The 23,089-nt window shown below is 51.2% G+C and overlaps 1 protein-coding gene and 1 pseudogene across 2 annotated transcripts; one reads left to right on the top strand and one right to left on the bottom strand.

Annotated features, from left to right (window-relative positions):
- Positions 1-1,042: 1,042 nt before the first annotated feature.
- On the top strand, positions 1,043-5,955 carry Slc27a3 (solute carrier family 27 member 3). Of its 2 annotated transcripts, none has more exons than XM_038311535.1 (10): positions 1,043-1,794; positions 2,057-2,266; positions 2,427-2,585; positions 3,204-3,328; positions 3,479-3,673; positions 3,774-3,864; positions 4,175-4,184; positions 4,386-4,483; positions 4,580-4,710; positions 5,665-5,955. In XM_038311535.1, exons 1-10 carry the CDS (start codon positions 1,173-1,175, stop codon positions 5,839-5,841), a joined length of 1,818 nt encoding a protein of 605 aa, XP_038167463.1. In that variant the 5' UTR covers positions 1,043-1,172; the 3' UTR covers positions 5,842-5,955. The 2 variants fall into 2 exon arrangements, with proteins under 2 accessions (XP_038167463.1, XP_038167462.1); XM_038311534.1 differs by having other exon boundaries at positions 3,986-4,184.
- Positions 5,956-20,670: 14,715 nt separating this feature from the next.
- LOC119801498 lies at positions 20,671-21,078 on the bottom strand (annotated as a pseudogene).
- Between the last annotated feature and the right edge of the window lie 2,011 nt (positions 21,079-23,089).

The raw sequence follows: 23,089 nt of genomic DNA, 5'->3' as shown, positions 1-23,089 counted from the left end.
CCAGCTACACTCAGTATTGGTGAGCTCGGGGTTCAGGAGTGAGTTAACTGAGTGAGGTGGAGAGAGTTCTGGGAGGATCATTCATGGAGACCACCCATGTATACACATGCGCTCACATGCAAGCATGCACGTGCTCCACACATTTCATTCCAAATTGTCCAAAAGCTAGTATTTGTCCTCCGCTTTGTTAGTGTGTGCTTTCTAAGCGAGCAGGGAAGGATGTTCCACGCTGAGTTTTGAAGGAGAGAGGACTAAAGTTCTAATACCAGGGTCAGGAGACCCTCCTCCTGGTCTGACCACTGATGTCACCATGTAGCCGCAGAGAAGAATCTTCCCAGGCAGGCCGTGCTTCCAGTGGAGGGGTGTGCAGACAGTTTAGTGCATATGCTTCCCTTGATTCAGCCTAGACTCCCAAGCGTCTGTGCTCCTTTAAAGCCACTACTCCTTTTTAGACTCAACCACCAGAGGCCTCTTTCTTCCTCCTCCCATCCCCATTTTCCACTGCACCCATTAAAACCAGGATGGGAAGCATTTGCTTGCTGGTCCCAATTATTGTATCCTTGCCTAAAATGGAGGGCCTCCTTCCAAAACTCTGACAGTCTGGCCTCCACCTCTCCCCTACTTAACTCTCAGGCCCCCACCCATTCCCTGGGGTTGCTACTGCTGCTGGTAGCTGAACGTCCTGCCTGGGCTTGCAGAACTGAACAGGCCGGGGTCCAAATTATTTAGTCTCCTTGGAAAGAGAGCAATGGTACCATCCCATCACGGGTGATAAAGAACCACCAAGAATGACAGACACGCCCTGGCTTCTGAACCAGGACTCCTTCAACCAGCCGATAGCTTAGATGGCCCTGAAAATGCCTGGCTCTGGGGTTGAGGGTAGGTACCACTTCAGACCCAACAGGCTGCTAGCCACCAGCAGTCAAATTCCAGAGCGAGTGCGCCTAGGGCGGAGCCTGGGCTGTGGGGGAGGGCCTAGCTGCCCCCCCCCCCACTCCTGGCTCCCGCGCTACACCGCAGAAGCTGGGTGGGAAGGGCCGGTGCCAGCGCACGCGCGCCACGCTCCAGCTCCCGGAGACAGCGTTCTCGGAACCCGACGGAGATCAGTGTTTGAGGAGGGACCACCCGGAGTGTATGCTAGCCGCAGGGGCAGACCAGAGGAAGAGGGCACCATGGCGGCCCTCCTGTTGCTGCTGCCCCTACTCTTGCTGCTGCCTCTGCTGCTGAAGTTGGACCTCTGGCCTCAGTTGCGCTGGCTGCCGGCCGACCTGGCCTTCACAGTGCGCGCCCTCCGCTGCAAAAGGGCCCTTCGAGATCGTGCGCTGACCGCAGCGGCCGCAGACCCAGAGAGCCCCGAGGGCGGCTGCAGCTTGGCCTGGCGCCTCGCGCACCTGGCCCGGGAGCGCCCGACGCACACCTTCCTCATTCACGGAGCTCGGCGCTTCAGCTACGCGGACGCCGAGCGTGAGAGCAACCGGGCTGCTCGCGCCTTCCTGCGCGCACGCGGCTGGGCCGGGGGCCGCGGCGACTCGGGCACCCGCAGCACCGAGGAAGGCGCAGGCGCGGCGCCTGCGGCCGGAGACCGGGAGACTAGAGGAGGGACGACCGCACCCCCTCTGGCACCCGGGGCGACTGTGGCGCTGCTCCTCCCGGCGGGCCCGGAATTCCTATGGCTTTGGTTCGGACTGGCCAAAGCCGGCATGCGCACGGCCTTCGTGCCCACCGCCCTCCGCCGAGGGCCCCTGCTGCATTGCCTCCGCAGCTGCCATGCGAGCGCGCTCGTGCTGGCCTCAGGTAGGACTGGGGAGCCAGAGGGGGCGGGTCTGGTCCCGGACCGAGTTCCCGAAGTGAGTAAGAAAAAGAGGCCCCGGGTCTGGGAAAGAATGGTGCTGAATCCAAAGGATTCCCAGGCCGTCGGATTACAGGTCCCAGGCGCAACATGGATGGGATACCCATAGTGTCACCCTCACCCTAGAGGGACAGAGAGCAAGCCAACGGTGCTGAAGAGTTTAGGGTAGCTGGAGAGCAATGATGCTCTATCTGCCCATCCTTGTAGAGTTCCTGGAGTCCCTGGAGCCCGATCTGCCCGCCCTGAGAGCCATGGGGCTCCACCTGTGGGCCACCGGCCCCGAAGCTCATCTTGCTGGAATCAGCAATTTGCTGTCCGAGGCTGCAGCCCAAGTGGATGAGCCAGTGCCTGGGTACCTCTCTGCCCCCCAGAGCATAATGGACACCTGCCTGTACATCTTTACCTCTGGGACTACTGGTGAGATGCCAAAGCAGAGCTGGGAAGGTCTAGGGAGAGGACTTTCAGGTTACTCTGGCCACCATCCCAGGCAGTTCCACTCCTTCCACTCCCCAAGCTACCCAGTTTTCCAGGACATGGGACTCCTCACCTGACTGTGCCCCTCTTTGCCACCCTTCAGGCCTGCCCAAGGCTGCTCGCATCAGTCACCTGAAGGTCCTGCAATGCCAGGGGTTCTACCAGCTGTGTGGAGCTCACCAGGAAGATGTGATCTACCTCGCGCTCCCACTGTACCACATGTCTGGCTCCCTGCTGGGCATCGTGGGCTGCTTGGGCATTGGTCAGTCTCCCTCACATATTCCTCTAGCACAGGGGTCCCCAACCTTCCTAATGCTGTGCCCTTTAATACAGTTCCGCATGTCGTGGTGACCTCCCCCACCAAGCCATAAAATGATTTCATTGCTACTTCATAACTGTAATGTCGCTACTGTTATGAATCATGATGTAAACATCTGGGATGCGACCCACTGGCTGAGAGCCACTTCAGCAAGTGCTGAAGGACCTCCTATGCCTGCCTTGCCGGGAGGAACTCCTGGTGGATGGCAGGAAACGTTATCCGCTCGGGACCACAGGCTGAGCCGGTATGGAGGCCACACAGTGCCCAGACCCAGACTTCGGCGGGGGGACAAAGAAAAGGGCTGTGTCAGTCCGTAAGGAGTGTTAGCCTCACTAGGGGCAAGTGGGGAAAGATTCGTCCACCAGCCTGTCCTGGAACTAGCTCTCGTAGACCAGGCTGGCCTCAAACTCATAAAGATCCGCCTGCCTCTGCCTCCCAAGTGCAAGGATTAAAGATGCGTGCCACCACTGCCCAGCTCATCCACTGTTCTTAGGGCAAGTCCTTCCCAGGGAGCAGAGGTGCTTAGGGTCATCTCTTGACCTTCTCTCCCTTTTCTGGCAGGTGCCACGGTCGTACTCAAGCCCAGGTTCTCAGCTAGCCAGTTCTGGGAAGATTGCCAGAAGCACGGTGTGACAGTATTCCAGTACATTGGGGAGTTGTGCCGATACCTCGTCAACCAGCCCCCGGTGAGTAGGTGACAGAGCAGGCCAGACAGTGGGAGACGCTGGAGAGAGGAAGCCAGGACGTGCCAGTAGCCTGCCGGAGCAGAGAAAGCACAATGGAGGGAGGGACCCGGAAGCTTGATGCTGCAGCCCTGTTTCTCTCGCTCATCCCAGAGCCAGGCAGAACATGGCCACAAGGTCCGACTGGCAGTGGGCAGTGGGCTGCGCCCGGATACCTGGGAGCGTTTCGTGCGGCGCTTTGGGCCTCTGCAGATCCTGGAGACATACGGAATGACAGAGGGCAACGTGGCTACTTTCAACTACACGGGACAACAGGGTGCCGTGGGGCGCGCGTCCTGGCTGTACAAGGTGAGAGGCAGAAGGGACATGAGAGCCCTCAGAGCAGCAGGGGAAGTGAGAAGGCAGGCTCCTGAAGCTGGTGGCCCAGCGTGGCTCTCCTCTTCCCCAGCACCTCTTCCCCTTCTCCGTGATTCGATACGATGTCCTGACAGGGGAGCCTGTTCGGAATGCCCAGGGGCGTTGTATGGCCACAGCTCCAGGTTTGTACTTGGGTTGGGGTGAAGCTGGCAGGCAAGGTTGGACTTGGCAGCTGAAGCGGGGTGGGGCCTGGAGGTCTGGGTGACATTGGGTAACTCACTCCTGACCTCAGAATTTTTCCAGGTGAGCCAGGGCTATTGGTGGCCCCGGTGAGCCAGCAGTCCCCTTTTCTGGGCTACGCTGGGGCTCCAGAACTGGCCCAGGGGAAGCTGCTGAAGGATGTCTTCTGGCCTGGGGACGTTTTCTTTAATACTGGGGACCTCTTGGTCTGTGATAAGCAAGGCTTTCTTCATTTCCATGATCGTACGGGAGACACCTTCAGGTATCTGTAACTTTCCAGTCTTCCCAGACTTCCAAACTCAGTGATTCAGACCTGAGAAAGCCAGCGCTATGCCTCCCACCTCACCCCACGTCCAGCCCCACCTCTTTCTCAGGCTTGGCAGCAGCCTTCTTCCCTGACCTCTTTGTCTCCTCAGCAGAATTCTAAGCCCTTAACCCTTCTCCATGTCTCTGTCTTCAACAGGTGGAAGGGGGAGAATGTGGCCACTACGGAAGTAGCCAAAGTCTTGGAGGCCTTGGACTTCCTGCAGGAGGTGAACGTTTATGGAGTCAGTGTGCCAGGTACCCAGTGTGGGGGGCGGGGAGGACCCTGAACACCGCACACAGCCCTGCTCAGTCACAGGGACTAGAAGAGCTTCCGTGTCTCCCACCCACTAGGGCACGAAGGCAGGGCTGGCATGGCAGCCTTGGCCCTGCGACCCCCACAGGCTTTGGACCTTGTTCAGCTCTATGCCCACGTTTCTGAGAACTTGCCACCATATGCACGACCTCGATTCCTCAGGCTCCAGGTAACCAGCCACTCCTGTCCCAACCCCCACCCACGTGTCTGCCACTGTTAGTGGTTCTGTTTTTATATCTCAACTCTTGCTGTTTTCTTTTTTTGTTTATTGTTTTTATTGAACTATATATTTTTTCTGCTCCTTTCCCTTTCTCCCCTCCTCCCCTATGATCCCCACACTCCCAACTTACTCAGGAGATCTTGTCTTTTTAAACTCCACAAATGGGGCTGGAGAGATGGCTCAGCGCTTAAAAGCATTGCCTGCTCTTCCAAAGGTCCTGAGTTCAATTCCCAGCAACCACATGGTGGCTCACAACCATCTGTAATGGGGTCTGGTGCCCTCTTCTGACCTACAGGCATACACACAGACAGAATATTGTATACGTAATAAATAAATAAATATTAAAGAAAAATTCCACAAAGGAATCCAAGGCAGGACACTCCAGGAAAAGAAAGGAAGAGGACACTTGCCCCTTGCTAGACATGCTTCTCCTCCCCTCTCTTTTGGTCTTCGTGTGTGTGTGTGTGTGTGTGTGTGTGTGTGTGTGTGTATGTGTGTGTGTAAAAATGTGTGTAAGCCAGAGGACAGCTTTGGCTGTTAGCCTCAGGGTCGCCAGCCACCTCCTTTGAGGCAGGGTCCCTAGTTGGCTTGCGTGCTTGCCAGTTAGGGTAGATTGACCAGTGAATTCCAGAGGTGATCCCGCCTGCTTCTTCTCCCAGCGTTCTTCACAGGTCCTGTTGACCGACTCCAGGTCTTCCTTCCTGCTTTGCTGACTGGGCTGTCCCCTTCTTAGCCCCTCCTTCAGGCTTCTCACTCTTTTCTCTCTGGCCCTCACCTTACTATGTTGTGTGTATGTGTTCAGCATGCAAACAAGGCTGTGCCCTTCTGGCCGGTGCAGGCCCGCACTAAACGGACAAAGTGCTTTTCTTCCAGCTCTCTTTGAAAACTCCCTTCTCTCCCCAGGAGTCTCTGGCCACTACGGAGACCTTCAAACAGCAGAAGGTTCGAATGGCGAATGAGGGGTTTGACCCCAGCGTGCTGCCAGACCCTCTCTATGTCCTAGACCAGGAAGTGGGTGCCTACCTGCCCCTCACACCTGCCCGCTACAATGCCCTCCTCTCTGGAGACCTTAGAATCTGAGACCTTCCGCTTAAGGGAGGGCTCTGGGGGTACAGCCACCATGACTGTACCAGGGGTTTGGGTATCTTTTGTATATGGAGTGATTATTATTTTGTAATAAACAGCTGGAGCTTATCTGGTTCATCTTCCTGGTCTGTGGGGCTGCTTTCCCAAGGAGCCCCAGGCTCCACATTCCTGTCCTGACCTTATGTGACCCTGAGCTGTGGCTGAGCCTTTCTGATAACCACATCTGACCCTGCTGGGTCCTGGAGAAGCCCTGGTCGTTGATGTTTGTGCTGTTGAGTGTTCATTTTCACTGCTCTGTCTCAGGAGCTGTGGGATTCCAGAGGACTGACTGGGGTGGCAGAAGCAGATAGAGAAACACAGCCTCCCTCCACCCCGCTCCGCTCCCACACACACACCCCCCCCCCCCCCCTGCCCTCCCGTGGCCTCCCATGGCCTCCCGTGGCCTGCTGACACCACCACAGCCTGAGGAAGTCTCAACCATGGAAGACAAATGTGGGCAGGGGTGGGGAGCACTGAGATACCGTGATCTAGAGAAACCAGAGGGGGAGGGAGCCCTCAGCCTCGAGACCACCAGTCAGGCTTCCAGAAGGAGAGTTGACTTCCACAGCCCCTTAGGGTGGGGCTCAATAAACTGCAGTAACAGGGATGGGGGGGGGGAGCAAAGAGAGAGGGCTTCTTTCATCTCCTGAAGGAGGAGTACAGAAAGTTCACCATCTGGGAAGATTAAGTGGTGAAACTCCTGTCTTCCAGGAACGGAGGTGCCTCTGTGTTGGGCCATAGTTGTTGTCTTTGAGTTTTCCTTCTCCTGACTCCGCCCCCCACCGTGAGTGGTCGAAGGCTGGGGACTCAGTGGCAGAGACACCTGCAGCTACTGCCTAGTTCTGGCACCATCGCCAGGCAGCTCCCAGCCGTGAGAACCAAACCCCTCTCTGGCTTTGGTGGGCACCAGGCTTGTGTGCATGTTGTACACACACATACATGAAGACGTGCACAAACACACGACATGCCTCACCTCCAAAGCCTGGACCCCTACCGCCAGCCCTCTTGCCAAAGCCTGCATCCTGCACTGTGTCCACCAGCAAGCTCACAGCAACTGGCTCCTAAAAGACAACTCTGCCAATCTGCCCAGGTCTTCCACCTCCTCCCTTGGGGAATCACCACTGGCTGCTAGGGCAGCTGCTAGCCACAGGAGAGAGGCTGCTCTAGCTATGCACACAGCACATGCACATGAGAAACCTGCTCTAGCTATGCACACAGCACATGCACATGAGAAACCTCTAGCTATGCACACAGCACATGCACATGAGAAACCTGCTCTAGCTATGCACATAGCACATGCACATGAGAAACCTCTAGCTATGCACATAGCACATGCACATGAGAAACCTGCTCTAGCTATGCACACAGCACATGCACATGAGAAACCTGCTCTAGCTATGCACACAGCACATTAGAAACCTGCTCTAGCCATGCACACAGCACATGCACATGAGAAACCTGCTCTAGCTATGCACACAGCACATGAGAAACCTGCTCTAGCCATGCACACAGCACATGCACATGAGAAACCTGCTCTAGCTATGCACACAACACATGAGAAACCTGCTCTAGCTATGCACACAGCACATGCACATGAGAAAACTGGGACACAGATTCATTAATAGTTGTTTTAGAGTCAAGTAAAGTGATATTCACTTGAGAGAATTATTTGAGACTCGGGGTTTGCGGCTAGCATGGGAAACAGCAGAAACCATCTCAAAAACAATATGGGGACGGGGATGTAGCCCAGTCAGTAGAATGTTTGTCTCGCCTCCAGGAAGCCCAGGGGTTGATGCTCAGCACCACATAAAACCATAAAGCCTGGCGTGGTAGCACATGCCTGCAGTCCTAGCACCCAGGAAGCAGAGACAAGATCCTTGCCTACAGAGTGAGCTCGAGTCCAGCTTATAAGACCCTTCTCCAAAAAATAAACAGAATGGTTTCTTTTCTTTTTTTGAGACAGGGTTTCCCTGTAGCTTTGGTGCCTGTCCTGGAACTAGCTCTTGTAGACCAGGCTGGCTTCGAACTCACAGAGATCCACCTGCCTCTGCATCTACCACCCAGCTTAAGCAGAATGTTTTAGCATTATATATTGCTTACATGAGGAGATACAATCTTGACTATGTGGAGTTAAAACCTTAATATTGCTTTGTTAAAGAGTTGCTATTTTAGAATTATATGGCTCACTTGCTCCCTCTCGATCTACCAAATCAGTTATTTAGTGTCTCCTGGTTTTCTCGTTATGGCTCACACACTTGTATTGAACAGTGCCGGTCGAAACGCTGACCTTGCTTCGCTTGGTAGTAAAACATCAGGTGGGTGTGCAGGACGCCTGCGCTTACCCACAGGCTGAGAGAAAGGGGAGTCTGCACAGAAGGCTGACCCAGGGGTGGCCTTCCCAGGAACAGCTACTGCGCAGCCTCCCAGAGGCTATAACTAGAGATAAAAGGGAAGGCTAACAAGCAGGCCTTATTGTTTTAAGGTGGGAGAGATCTTCCAAACAGACTCTTTCCAGTAGCCCAGGCCGGCCTTGAACCTCCCCTGCCTCAGGCTGACTTAATTCAAAAGAATTAATTTTTCCTTCAAGAGCAAAAAACAAAAAAGTTGAAACAAAGTTAAATAGGATTATGAGATAACCTACAAAAGCGCTGGCTGGAGCCCTTTATTGGGCGGGGATGGTCAACGCCCTGAAAGCCGCAGTGGAAAGAACCACAGCACACGAGCCTGTGTGCTTTTTTTTTTTTTTTTTTTTTTTTTTTTTTTTTAACTGGGGCAGAAGCAAAGCCACAGCAGGTACACGTGGAGGTCAAGGGACAACTTGCCAGAGCCAGTTTTCTCCTTCTACCATATGGTCTTGGGGATCAAACTTGGATCATCCAGCTAGGCAACTGGTCTTTATCAACCGAGCCATCCCCCCCCTCCCTGCCATCGCTGAGTCTGTGACATCTTTGCTGGACACTTAAGGGCACTCCATCTCAGGGCAGGAATCCGAAAACTGTGACCTCTGCTTTTGTATGGAATGCACACAAAAGTTTTTGTATTTTTAGGCGACTGAGAAAAATCAAAGAAGTGTAAGATTCTAGTAGCTCAATTTTCAACGTCCCCACGCAAAGACACTGCCACTTCCACGTCTTTGTAGCTGTTTCTTCAAATCGGTGCCACACAGGACAAAGACCTCAGGGCATGCAGAGCTTCACTGTAAGGAAGTGGCCTTCACATTTTCCTAGCTCCTGGGCCTCATCTCTCCAGAAGATCTTGGTCACCCGGGAGCTCCTCCTAGTCCAACCTGCCCAGAGCGAGCCCGGGCTCACCGCACAAGCGCACACAGTGCCAGGAAGGCGGGAGGCGTCCTCTTGCTCCACGCTTGGCGGAACTAGCTACTCACCTGACTTCTTTGGAGCCTCCCCTCCCCTACTTGTCTCTGAAGCTGAGAGATGAATGGAGGGGCGGGACAGACAGAAGCATCGGGCGGCTCCTCCTTAGGTCTTTAGGGGTTAAAGATGCAGATGCAGCATCGTTTGTGGGATGAGGTGGCACCTCCGGCCTCAGGAATGTACACAGAACAGAGTTCACGGAGCTCTGTTCCCTGTCAGCCGCAGCTCCACTGTACTAGTCTACCCTTGGAGGGGAGCCCTGGGGTGCGCCTGTCCTAGCCGCGCCAGATGCTGTAACGGGGAGGCCCAGGACGCAGCGGTTCCCCATTTCAAAACAAAACAAGGAAAATGAACTCTTTAGAATATTTTCATCATCCCAGAGAGAACAATCTATTAATTGCCAGTCATTACCTACTCTTTCTTCATGGTGCCCTGAAAGTCACGCATCTATTGTCTGTCTGTGTAGACATCTGCATTGTAGATACTGGTGTTTGTTTTACTTAGTTACAGCATAACCTCACTCGGGAAGTCACTGTGTAACCCAAGCTGGTGTGGAACAGGCATCAGCTAGCACACCCAGCTTAGGCATTTTATGTATCATAGACTATGTGATCTTTTATGTCTTTTTTCACTTAGCATGTTTTACTTTTTACTATTATTACTCTTAGAGTTTTTTTTGTTTTGTTTTGAGACAGGATTTCTGTAATGGTTTAAGTAAAATGCTGCAGGTCCCCTAGTGGCTGCAGCAGACAGCGGGTCCCGAGAGCAGCCAGTCCCAAGCAGGGAGCAGCATGGTGCACCTGTGAGAGACCTCGATGGGGCAGTCAGTCCCATGAGGAGAGACAGATGGGCATGCCACGAGACCATGCTGCAAATCTCCAAAGGCGGCTGGTCCCGGGCAGGGAGCCATGCCACAGGGGAGAGACAGAGACATGGACAGGCACACCATGCAGAGTGAGGTTGGATATTTATTTACTGGGTTATGGAGGGGAAAAGGGAGAAGAGCAGAAAGAGAGGCAGGGGGGAGAAGTGGGGAGAAGGGAGAGACTGAAGCTGCCTCTTCAAGAAAGATGGAAAGTGACAGGCTGGAAGCTGAAGACCAGTTTGCTTCAGCAGAACAGGGGAGGGAGTGGGCGTGGCTTAAAGGGACAGAGCAGACCCCATTAGAGTTTCTCTGTGTAGCCCTGGCTGTCCTGGAATCACAGATGCCTCTGCCTCCTGAGTGCTGGGATCAAAGGCAGGCATGTGCCCCCTCTGCCTGGTTTCACTTAGCGTATTTTCGATTGATGTAGTCACATTTCGTTCCACTTTATAGATGAATGTATTCCAGTGTATGTGTATGTGTCTTTAAGACAGGATCTCAAGTAGCCCAGACTGTCCTTGAACTTACTATACGGTGGACTTGAGCAGGACCTAAAACTTCTGATCCTCCTGCTTCCACTTCCCGAGTACTGGGATTACAGGCACAGGCCACCTTGCCCCAGTGCAAGGCCTTTGTGCGTGCCAGATGGGCATCTACTAGGTGCACGACTCTCCAGCTCAGGACTTGTCTCTGTGCTGCTGATGTATCCCCACCTCCTCCACGTGACAATCTGCTGTCGCTGTCGTACCGGATACAAGATTTTGGTTGGGGATTTTGTCAGGTTTTTTTTTTTTTTTTTTTTTGGTTTTTCGAGACAAGGTTTCTCTGTAGCTTTGGAGCCTGTCCTGGAACTAGCTCTTGTAGACCAGGCTGGCCTCGAACTCACAGAGATCCGCCTGCCTCTGCCTCCTGAGTGCTGTACCACCACCGCACGGCTTGGTTGGGGATTTTGAATTTCAGTCCCAGGGTCTTGTTCTAGTAAACCAGGCTGGACTAATGATCCTCCTGCCTCAGGCAGCCGACACAACTCTGGACTTGGGGATCTGGCTTTTTGTCACGGGAGCGTTTCTTGTTCACACACAAGCCCGATATTACGAGAACAGTTTGCAAAGCTCCCAGTCACTTTGTGAAATGCCCTTTCAGTTCCTTGTGGGAGAGTGTCTTTTCTTGTTTGTTTTTCAAGTCAGGGTTTCCCCATGTAGGCTTGACCAGCCTGGGCCTCCCTCTGTAGACCGGGCTGGCCTTAAACTCAGAGGTATGCCTGCTTCTACCTCCTGAGTGCTACCATTAAAGGTGTGAGTCACCATGCCCTGCTTTTGGAAATGCTCCCCCTTAACCATAAATATAAGCGTTTATATTTTATTTATGTATCCTCGCAAGTCAGGGTGTTTTGCCTACCATATGCATGCCTGATGCCTGTGGAGTGCAGAACTCTCTGAAATAAGTGCCGGAAAACAAAGGGAGCAAAGAAGCGGGGAGGGGGGCTCCTGTTGGCCTGCTGCCAGGGGCAGTTTGATCATTTGATCTGTGAGTGCATTGCAGACACTGAGAGGTTAAAGAGTGTGGTCTGAGAGTGAAACTAGAGAGAACTAGAGAGAGGTAGAGGCAGAGAGAGGAGCAGCTAAGAAGAGAACAAAGCCTTCGTCCCTTCTGTGCAAACTCTGGGAGTCACCAGGTTGTCCTAGAGGGTAAGAGACCATTCTTCCCTGTCTTCTTCTTCCTCTTCTTCTTCTTCTTCTTCTTCTTCTTCTTCTTCTTCTTCTTCTTCTTCTTCTTCTTCTTCTTCTTCTTCTTCCTCCTCCTCCTCCTCCTCCTCCTCCTTCTTCTTCCCTCCTCTCTCTCTCTCTCTCTCTCTCTCTCTCTCTCTCTCTCTCTCTCTCTCTCTCTCTCTCTCTCTCTCTCTCCAGGGTTTCTCTGTGTAGCATTGGCTGTTCTGGAGCTCACTCTGTAGACCAGTCTGCCCTTGAGCTCAGAGATCCGCCTGCCTCTGCCTCCCGAGTGCTGGGATTAGCGGCTGCTCCACCAGATCTAGTGCTTGGCTTTTCTAAGCACGCTGGAAGTCAAACTTGGCCCCCCTGCTCGTGTGGCAAGCACTTCACGCCTGAGCCATCTCCCTGGCCCCAAAAAGCTCTTACTTACAACAGAATTACAGTTAACAGCTGGAGGGAGAGCTCTCAGTGGTTAAGAGCACTGGCTGCCCTTGCAGAGTGTAGCACCCAGCCATAACAAGTTCAATAGAGGCCCGAAGTCTCAGTAATTTACCCTAAGACAAATCCTGGGGGCTGGAGAGATGGTTCAGTGGTTAAGAACACTGACTGCTCTTCCAGAGGTCCTGAGTTCAATTCCCAGCAACCACATGGTGACTCACATCCACTGTAATGAGATCTGGCGCCCTATTCTGGCGTGTGGGCATACATGGAGGCAGACCTGAGCATAACACAAAGGAATGGGTTCAATGGCCATCTTTAACTCTGGTTCCCTAGTTACTGGGGTACTAGACAGGCACGTGATGTACAGATATATTTTTTCTTTTTTTTTCTCTCTCTCTTGAGACAGTGTCTCTCTATGTAGGTGTGGCTGTCTTGAAACCAGGCTGGCCTCAAACTCACAGAGATCTCTGCCTGCCTCTGCCTAACATTTTTTTGATTGATGATTAATGTGGGTGAACCCAGTTTACTGTGGGCAATGCCACTGCTGGGTGCTATTAGAAAGTAGACTGAGGGCTGGAGAGATGGTTCAGTGGTTAAGAACACTGACTACTCTTCCAGAGGACCTGAGTTCAATTCCCAGCAACCACATGGTGGCTCACAACCATCTGTAGTGGGAATCTGATGTCCTCTTCTGGCATAAAGTCATACAAATATATAGAGCATTCATATATAAAATAAATCTTTAAAAAAAAAGAAAGTAATTGAATGAGGCCTGAGTAATAAACCAGTAAGCAACATTACTCAGTGACCTCTGTATCAGTTTTTGCCTCCAGGTTCCTGCCCTAAATTCTTGTCCTGCCTTTGCTTAGTAATTGGCTTATAATCTATAAGGTAAAAATAAACTCTTTTCTCCCCAAGTTACTTTTTTTTCTCTCCCAAGACATGGTTTCTCTGTGTAGCTGAAGCTCTCCTAGAACTAGCTGGCTTAGTACTCACAGAGAGTCTCCTGCCTCTGCCTCTGAGTGTTGGGATTAAAGGTGTACTTGACCCCTCAGGGGTGGGAACACTCATGAGAGGCACAGGTCTGCGAGAAGTCCCCCAAAGACCCCCAGTCACGATGCAGTCAGCAAGAATGTTTATTATACCACATGTATGTGGGGTCGCACACCTGTGCAGAATGGCAGCAACCCTGAGAGGGACGCTAAGCTCCTTCTAAGCACAGCTACAGGAATTTTTTTTTTTTTTTTTTTTTTTGGTTTTTCGAGACAGGGTTTCTCTGCAGCTTTTTTAGAGCCTGTCCTGGAACTAGCTCTTGTAGACCAGGCTGGTCTTGAACTCACAGAGATCCGCCTGCCTCTGCCTCCCAAGTGCTGGAATTAAAGGCGTGCGCCACCACCGCCCGGCAGCTACAGGAATTTTAAAAGCAGTGTGACCATTCTACTTAGGATTGGCTTACATGAGTGGCAATCATATTATTACATTTCTAATTGGTTAGAGCTAGTATGGGTGGGCTAAGGCTATAGTTTTTCCATTCTCGGGCAGGTCTGGACAGGTCCCAGGCTTTGTCCTTATTTATTATCAGCTGTTGGTGGTGGTGGGGGTTGACCAGCCTTCTACGAGCCTCGTCCAGTGTTGGGGCATTAGTGATTGATTGCCCTTTGTTTGTGAACTGAGGAACTGAGTCCAGTTCTTTCTTCCTTTCTTTTTCTTTCTTTCTTTTTGCTTGTTTGTTTGTTTGTTTTTCAAGACAGGGTTTCTCTGTAGTTTTTGAAACCTGTCCTGGAACTCACTCTGTACACAGGTCTGGCCTTGAACTCACAGAGATCCGCCAGTCTATGCCTCCCAAGTGCTAGGATTAAAGGCGTGCGCCACCACTGCCCAGCTCCTAGTTCTTAACTGAGCTATTATGGACCTGTCACGATATTGGCCTGGCCCTCTCAAAATCCAGGGCTAAGGGAGGAAGTCAGGGTTAGGGAGGCCCGGAATGCAGACCCTGAGGATGGTATTTAGTCAGAGGCCTCCTGGTATCCGCAAGCCAAGGCCAGAGGCACCACCGTGCACCTGAGTGTTGGTGGGAATGCTAAAGGCCCAGGGACTGGAGGTGAGGTTGAGAGGGCAGGGCCTGGAAGCATGGGACTACCCCACTGCTATCGTCTATAAGACTGGGGTTCGGGGAGACACTAGGGGTCCAGGGAAACTGGATCCAGCAGGATCTGAGAGGAAAGTTGAGGCAAGTGGTAGGAGACATAGAGGTGGGACAGCTGGGCCAAAGATGGGAGGAGCAGAGGGCAGAGGTGGCAGAAGCAGGACACCCTGAAGGACTACTGCACACGGAGACTGCAGGAGGGAGACATTCTTAGGGCCCAGAGGGCTGGAAGGTGAGCTGAAGGGTCATATGGCCAACACTTAGGACTGTGGGTGGGGAAGAGCATCCCTGGCAGAGTAGCAGGCCTGAAGGCCTTCGGAGACCGCTCTTGCCCACCTATCTGTCCTACCCCACTTGCAGGTTTGTGATGTTTGTGGAAGGGTGCCTGTGGCCCTGGGCTTCTGACACGGCGCCTGCGCCTGTGGCCCTGGACTTCCGACACAGGTGTCTGTGGTCCTGAGCTTCTGTAGAATCATCTCCTAGTATCTGTGGCTTCTTTGAAGGTCTATGTTGTCTATGCCCTGGAGTCAGATGGACTGCATGGGTGTAATTTCTAGCACAGGTGTGTGTTGTGGAATAATACTTTAACTAAGTAAAGATGTGTTACATTGTTTATGTTGCAGAATATTACTTTATCTATGTAAAGGGTGTTACATTTGTTTATGCTGTATTTGTTTAATTATGTAACGATAAGTTGCTAGTTCACCTTGCTGAAAACTGAGTAGCCAATAGCTGGACAGTAGAGGGCTAGGTGGGGTTGGCACAGGTAGAGAGAATAAGTGTGAGGAGAAATTTAGGCTCAAGAAGAGAGAGAGAAAGGAGAACGAGAAGCCAACCAGACACGGAGTAGGGCTTACAGAATGAAAAAGTTATGAAGTAAATCATAGATAGAGAGTAAAGGAAAAAAGCTAGCTAGAAATGAGCATCACTTGTAGTAAGTCTGCATCATGATTTGGGGCTGGAGGGCTGAGAAAGCCGGCTACAGGTGTGTGTTCCGTGAGCCTGAGCATCTGAGCACGTTCCTTCCCCTAGTGTCCCTCACCACTGCTGCTAGTGTCAGGAGGGGTGAAGGGAAAGCCAGGAGTCCTGGGAAGCTGACCTCATGGGTAGATAGGCAGATGGGCCCAATGGAGAAAGGAGGAGGTGACTCCATTGTCTCCAAGGGAACACAATGCCCATGCCTCAGTCCCTAATCTCTCTATTGTGTCTGCCCTGGCCTCTGGCCTGCTGCCAGGGCTCAGCTGAATGAGGCCATCAATCAGGCCTGTCAGACATCAGCCCTGGTGATCTATCTGTGGGACAGCGGCCAGCTCTGATGACAACTCCCACCTCCTCTCTTGGTACCTAGATCCCTCAAAGCCAAGTTCCTTGGTCCCATCCTCAGACACAGAATAAGTCAATTGAGGGTAGAGGAGGCGCTAGGTCCAGGCAGCATTGACTGTCTCCACGGGCTGAACTATAGGATCTGAGCTGACCTTCATGAGAGTCTAGGGGCTTAGTGGCCACGTGGGAGCGCCAGGTGGAAGGGAGCTGACCTTGGCCAGTGACAGCAGTGCCATCCTGATGTCACAGGACTGCCTCCTCTGAACACCCTATGTAAGACCCAGGACCACCAGTGACTGGGAGCCGCAGGCCTGTGCCCAGCTGGAAAGAGACAGGGCTCCTGTGGGACAGAGGATGGGGAGACATGGCAGCACCCAGGACGGTACCCACTGTAGACCTGGGCAGGAAAAGCTCAGCCACTAGACTGCATGCATAGTGCCTTGGACCTGTACTTTTGAGTACTTTTGTTCATCCTGAGAACCTGAGTTCAATGCCCAGCGCCTGGATCAGCAGTTTATACAAAGTCCCTGGCCTCACAATCACTGTGTAGCTGAGGATGCTCTTGCATTTCTGATCCTGCCTGCTTCTACCTCCAGAGTGCTGGGTTATAGGTGTGTGCCACCATATCTGGTCTATGTTACAGGCGTGCACCACCACATCTGGTCTATCTGGTCTATGTTACAGGTGTGCAGCACCACATCTGGTCTATGTGGTCTATGTTACAGGCGTGCACCACCACATCTGGCCTCTGTTACAGACATGCACTATATCTGGTCTATGTTACAGGTGTGCACCACTACATCTGGTCTATGTTACAGGTGTGCAGCACCACATCTGGCCTCTGTTACAGACATGCACTACATCTGGTCTATGTTACAGGTGTGCACCACTACATCTGGTCTGTTACAGGTGTGCACCACCACATCTGGTCTATGTTACAGGTGTGCAGCACCACATCTGGCCTCTGTTACAGACATGCACTACATCTGGTCTATGTTACAGGTGTGCACCACCACATCTGGTCTATGTTACAGGTATGCACCACCACATTTGGTCTATGTTACAAGTGTGCAGCACAACATCTGGTCTGTAACAGGCATGCACTACAACATCTGGTTTTCGCGATGGGGACTGAATCCAGAGCTTTGTGCAAGCTAGGCAAGCACTCTATCAACTCCACATCTGTGAGCTTCATAATTTCATTACAACAAGAATTGGAAAAAGGATAATGGTTGTGTAATGTATCAGCTTAGAATACATTTGACTTTATACCAACACAACTGTAATATGTAATTTTTTAAAAATCAAGGAGCAAAGAATGGCTGTAATCCCAAGATCCTGGACTGGAGGTTAAGGAAGGACTTTAAATCCGGTTGTCTTGGCTACAAACCAAGTTATCTATCTATCTATCTATCTATCTATCTATCTATCTATCTATCTATCTATTGTTTTAAACAGGGCTTCTCTGTAGCTTTGGAGCCTGTCCTGGAACTCGCTCTGTAGACCAGATAGGCCTCAAATCCACAGAGATTCATTCACCTGACTCTGCCTCCCAAGTGCTGGGATTAAAGGAGTGTGCCACCACTGCCCAGCTAAACTAAGAAATTTTAACAAAGGAAAAGAAAGCATTTAGACTCCCCAAAGTCACAGAAGTGACTATTTAATGAGGTAGTGATGAGATCAACGGGAAGTGGCAGGTCTGATGTGCAGATACTCTCACGCCACCCAACACCTAAGTCTGCCCCACTTTCACCAAGGTTGCCCAAGGTGGAGCGGGCAGTGCTGGCTGCTTCAAATCCTGCCTAATGGTCCATTTCCGGCAGCACAGTGGCGTAGCTCTGGCCACCATTGAGCCAGGAGTGAGTACTGTTCGGTAGCTGGGTGTAGGGTGCAGACTGTGGATTTGTGACTTCTGCACCCTCTGGGTCACAATGCTGTCTGGTGGTATCTTCCACATTACCAGCGTGAGCCAGGCTGATGAGATCACCTACCACTGTAGGGCATAAAATGTGGCCAGTATCTGCAATAGCCAGGGTACCCAGCTGGCCCTGATAAGGACCAGGATGGGCTCTGGACACAGGGAGAGTGTGTCTACCTGGTTGTTTAGAATAGAGAATGCTTTGGAATTCTGAGCATCCAACTTTCTGCACAAACCAGAGGGATCCTGCTAATTCGTGGAGCTTCCAGTAGCTCAGCACCTGCTAGAAGTACAGTGGGAAGCAGGCCTGGGCTTGGGCAAGGGATGGCCAGGGGCTTTTAGGGCTAGGCTGGGTCAAGCTAGGTGCTGGAGGGTGAACAGAAAGAGGCAGGAGGAGGTGAGAGAGGCAAATGCCCAGGAGATAACAGCACATTGCCTGCAGGCAGCAGAGATGCTGACTCCAGAAATGGGTGCTGAGAAAGGCAAAGGCCAGAATGGGATCCATACTTGATTCAGAGGGCAGTAGGGGCTCTAGGTGAGGTAGGGAGCGGGCTCAGTCAGCCTGTATGAGTTCTTGCATCTGCAACTATGCGTGCACTAGCGAGTGCCTCCTGAGGGCCAGGATGAAAAGCTTTGGAACTCAGAGGGAACCCTCTGGGTGGTCAAATGGGGTGGGAGATATCGTTTCCTAAAAGAGGGCTGCAGCAGAACCTCAAAGGACACAGCGGGAAGCCGGACACGTGGGTGCTGTTTGTGTTGGACAGTCATGCCTTGATCAGCCACTAGGGGGCTCCTATGGCTAACTAAGCAGGCATGGGCAGGAAACCGTAGGCTCCAGGCCATAGCCACTCATTGCAATCTCACCAAAGGATACATAACTGAAAAAAAAAAATGTAAAAACTAGAAGCCAGGTGGTGCTGCTCACCTTAAGGCCAGCACTCGGGAGGCAGAGGCAGGCGAAGCTCTGAGTTCAAGGCTAACCTGATCTACAGAGGGAGGTCCAGGATGGCCAAGGAAGAGGGCCGGTGCAGGGTAAGAGCTCTCTGCCTGGACCGATGTTTTAAGCAGTTTATGTAGTTTTATGTAGTATGCTCCATTCCCTCAATCACCCGAAGCCCCCTTCAAGTCCCATCCATATATCCTTCCCTGTCGGCCACCCTGCCCAAGCCACTCCCTTCTCCTGGAACAAGCCAGGAACTCCCAGGATGGGGAGAAAACTCTTCCAGCTGGGCCAGGTTTGCCAGTTAATCTTAAAATAATATTAATTTTAAAAAGAAATAAAATAAATGAAAAAGAGGCCTGGTGCAAGCGCTGGGCGGGCAGAGCTGGGCATGTCCAGGCAAGCCAGAGGGACATGAGACCTTGTGTCAGGATCATGGGGTCCCATTGTCACAGCAACAGAAAAGAGACTTAGATGCTCTCCATCAGTGGATGACTTTTCTGATAAAGTCCTTATTCCCCCAGGGGGCGGGGGTGGGGAATGCAGATGAGGCAGCTCAGCAGGAAAAAGCTCTTGAGGCCACAGCAAAGGACCTGGGTTCAATCCCAGGGAATTACGTGGCGGAGGGAGAGAACAGACGCCCGAGAGCTGTCCTTTCCCGAAAGCAAATGTGATTAAGAAGAAACAACCACAGAAAACAAAACAAAGCTGGGGTGGGAGGGTCATTTTTATTTTTGGCACAAGTTAGCCTCAATCTTCCTCCTTCAGTCACCTGGGCACTGCCATTATAGCTGTGTATCTCCACCCCTAGGGTTAATAATAATTTTAAAATTAAAGGTTGAGAAGGGAAAGGAGACACTAGGATCTCTGATCTGGAACTGACTTAGAAACGCAAAGCAAAGGGTAGGGGGTGGGTTCCTCTAAGAAAGTAGGAGAAGCTCAATGGGGTCCCCCATTCTCCTCTGCTATCCCACCTTCCCATGTGGGATTAGAGCTCCAGCAGAACCCCAATATCTGCCTCTGGGTTTTTATTATTCATGCTACAGCACTGTGCTGTCCTATGGTGCTGGGAATTTAGTCTACGGCCTCTTGCATGCTAGGCTTTAACACTCAGAGTTAGACTACCAGCCCCTGACAGGCTTCGGACTTAAGATCCTCCGACTTCAGCCTCCTAAGTAGCTAGGATTTACAGGCCTGAACCATAAGATCCTGCTAAAATTCTCATGCCGGACACTCGAGTCAAATCTGTGTAGTTCTAAGTGAAGGGCACTTATGAACGTTAAGTTCCTGCTAGAAAAAGGGCCAGACAATATAAGCTTGAGGACGAGAGAGACTGGTGGGGAGCCAAGGCTAGTTTACACCCTACGCCAGCAGCTCTCCACCTGTGGGCAGGACCCGTTTGGGGGTCCTAAATCAGATACTTATATTACGATTCATATCAGCAGCAAAATTACCGTTCAGAAATAGCAACAAAATAATGTTATGGCTGGGGTCACCCCAGCACGAGGGACTGTGTGAAGGGACACAGCACTGGGGAAGACGGGAGCCGCTGCCGTAAGCTGATGACAGTGGCCAGGCACACAGTAGCCTCCATGGCGGCTTTCACTTTTCCATAATAAATGGGGGGGGGGGTGTCACATAATGAACATGTGTTCTAGGTGCAAAGTGGTAGTGTTTGGGAAAACATTTATCTCTCATCTGAATATTCTCTGACACTAGTCCCAAGGAGAGTCTCAAGACCCGAAGGGAAAGTGATGCAAGCTCCATCTCTGCTTGTTCCTTCTCTCCCAGGAGAGGGCCTCATGATAGAACCCCAGCTGGCTTTAAACTTGGTCTGTGGTCCAGACTAACCTCCGGCTCAGGAATGTCCTAGTGATCCTCTATGCAGGGATCCCAGCCACGCATTACCATGATCAGTGCTGCGCAGGTCGTTTTACACGATGAAACTGCAGCCACGATGGGCAGCTCTGAAGCCTGGCCACAGATGTGAATGCATGTTTTGCCTGATGTACATGTGTGTGCTGTGTGTATGGCTGGCATTCTTTTTTTTTATTTGACAGTTGGTATTTTATTCAGATAGCAGTCTCATTACATGTGGTCCAAGAATATTCAAAGAACTCAAATAAAGTCAGATGTGAAGTTCAGTCTTCACACATCATAGCCAACGATGCCACGTTTGCCTATGATCTCTCCGACATAAAACCACATCCACACCTCAGTGGCCACCAAACCATTCAGCACAGCTTCCTTAACTGTAAGATGTTTGAAGCTACCAGTTTTAGCACTTTGAATTATTGAATTATCCCCCCCCCCCACTCTGAATAGCTGCAGGGAGTTCAGCAGGGGTTGGGAGAACCAGCTCAACCTTGGCGTATTGCCAAAATGTGGCCAATCGAGGCTTTGAGTAAGTCACAGCAGCGGATATTAGCCCCGGGGCCTTCTCCGCGAAGTTACGGACGAACTTGGCCATGGTTTAGGGTAGAAGATGGCTGGCATTCTTGGCAAGTCCACATGGATGCTAGAAATTGAACCCAAGTCCTGTACAGTAAGATCAAGTGATCTTCATCTCAAGCCATTTCTACAACCCCTTGATTTCTATTCCTTTTTTGTTTTTCATGCCATGTTTCTGTGTGTAACAACAGCCCTGGCTGTCCTTGAACGCAGAGATCCACCGCCTACTTCTGCCTCCCAACTTCTGGGATTAAAAGCATGCACCACCTGGCCAGGCAGATTTATTTCTACTTCTAAAATGATTAGTCTGATTAACAGTTTCAGTCCTAGAACCTCTTGTTAAAATAAGCAACACCTCACAACTGTGATGCCTCCCTTCCCTAGCCTGTTACCCAGCAGCAAATGCCGCTCATCTCCTACCTTTGCCATCCTTTGTAAAGATCAAACCCTCCACTACCTCAGCCAACCTTTCTTTCCCTTTGTCCCACAGTGTAAACCAAAATGGTCTTGGAGGAAAAGCTCATGGCTTATGTTCCCACAAATACTGTCTCTTCTGTGCTCACGTAGCATTGACACTAGGATTGGTAATAAGCTTCCAGCAAGGCTCCTCTACATAAAGGGTATAAAGTGTGGCAGAGCATTAAGGAGCTAGGCAGTCCTGACCTTCAAGTATTCCAGGAAATGACACCTTCTTCTTTAGCTGGGAGTCATCTAAAACGTTTGTTAGAAATAAAACGCAGAGCTGGAGAGATGGCTCAGTGTTAAGAGCACTGGTGCTCTTCCAGAGGACCTGGGTTTGATTCCTAGCACTCATGTAGCACCTCACAATTGTCTAACTCCAGCTCTAGAGGATCTGGTACCCTTACACCAATGCACACCAAATACAATTCAATAATGAAAACATAGAATGACTGATGCTCTGTGTTGAGAGACCAATTCTAGGTCTTTTTGGGGATGGATTCCGAATGTTAAGGTTTGGTGTGATCTCTGATGCTGATATCACTGTCTAGAGAAATCAGCAACCAATAGTTATACTCTACTAGACTAGTACAAGTGTGTGAGGGCGGGCAGGTAGGGAAAGTCTGATTCCTACTCATAACACCCTGAGACTCTACGTCATCACACAGATGAAGTAGGGTCCTAGAGGAGAGGAGCAGCAGAGGTAGGTAAGGATTTCAATAGTAATACGAGAGAGAGAGAGAGAGAGAGAGAGAGAGAGAGAGAGAGAGAGAGAGAGAGAGAGAGAGAGAGAGAGAGAGAGAGAGAAGGGCAGGGGCAGGCAAGGGCATCATGGTGGGACTGTAGAGCATACACCATAGCTCACCCATCAATACTCCCCAGATTCTCTCACCAAGCCATCCCCTCTCCCACCACGGCCACAACTAAAGCACAAGCAACAGGAAAGCTTAGAAACCATTCCTTTCTTTATTAAACATAGCTTGCAAGTGATAAATATTACAAAGTTTTTTCTTTTTATCCTTTCTCCAAAAATTAGCTTATTATTTGAATCTTCACTGCTAAAATTCTCAGCAGTCTCTGAAACAGATGGGAGTGTATTTACCTTTTGAAAACCAGTTCCTATTGGTCTTAGTTTTTCCATTTTATTTCCCAAACACAATGCAGAAAATTAGAATGAGTTATTTTTTTAAAAAAGAAAGAAAAAAAGGAAACTTAAAGAGAGTTGTGCAAAAGGGTCTTGTTCCCCTCCCACCCACCCTATTCAGGGAAGGCCATTGCCCACCCACCTCCCTGCTCCCCGCCACCCACCCCAATCTATCCTCCACCTTCACCAAGGCCTCACCCATCAACCTATGCTCGCTCTCTCCAGGCGTCAGAGTCAATAACTTAAGAGTAGAAACACTCAGCCCAGGAAATGAGGGAATAAACTGGGCCTCTGAAGGAGACAGACTATCAACAGTTGCCTGTGGGGGCTCAGATGAGATCTGAGGGAAGGAAAGATGCGGGCCACATCTGAGCTCTCCTTGTCACCAAGATGAGGTAAATTCCACACCTATAGCTCACAAAGACAGCAACTTGGC

This window comes from Arvicola amphibius, chromosome 14 (assembly GCF_903992535.2).
Source record: "Arvicola amphibius chromosome 14, mArvAmp1.2, whole genome shotgun sequence".
NCBI lineage: Eukaryota > Metazoa > Chordata > Mammalia > Rodentia > Cricetidae > Arvicola > Arvicola amphibius.
This window is presented reverse-complemented; position numbering and strand designations above follow the sequence as displayed.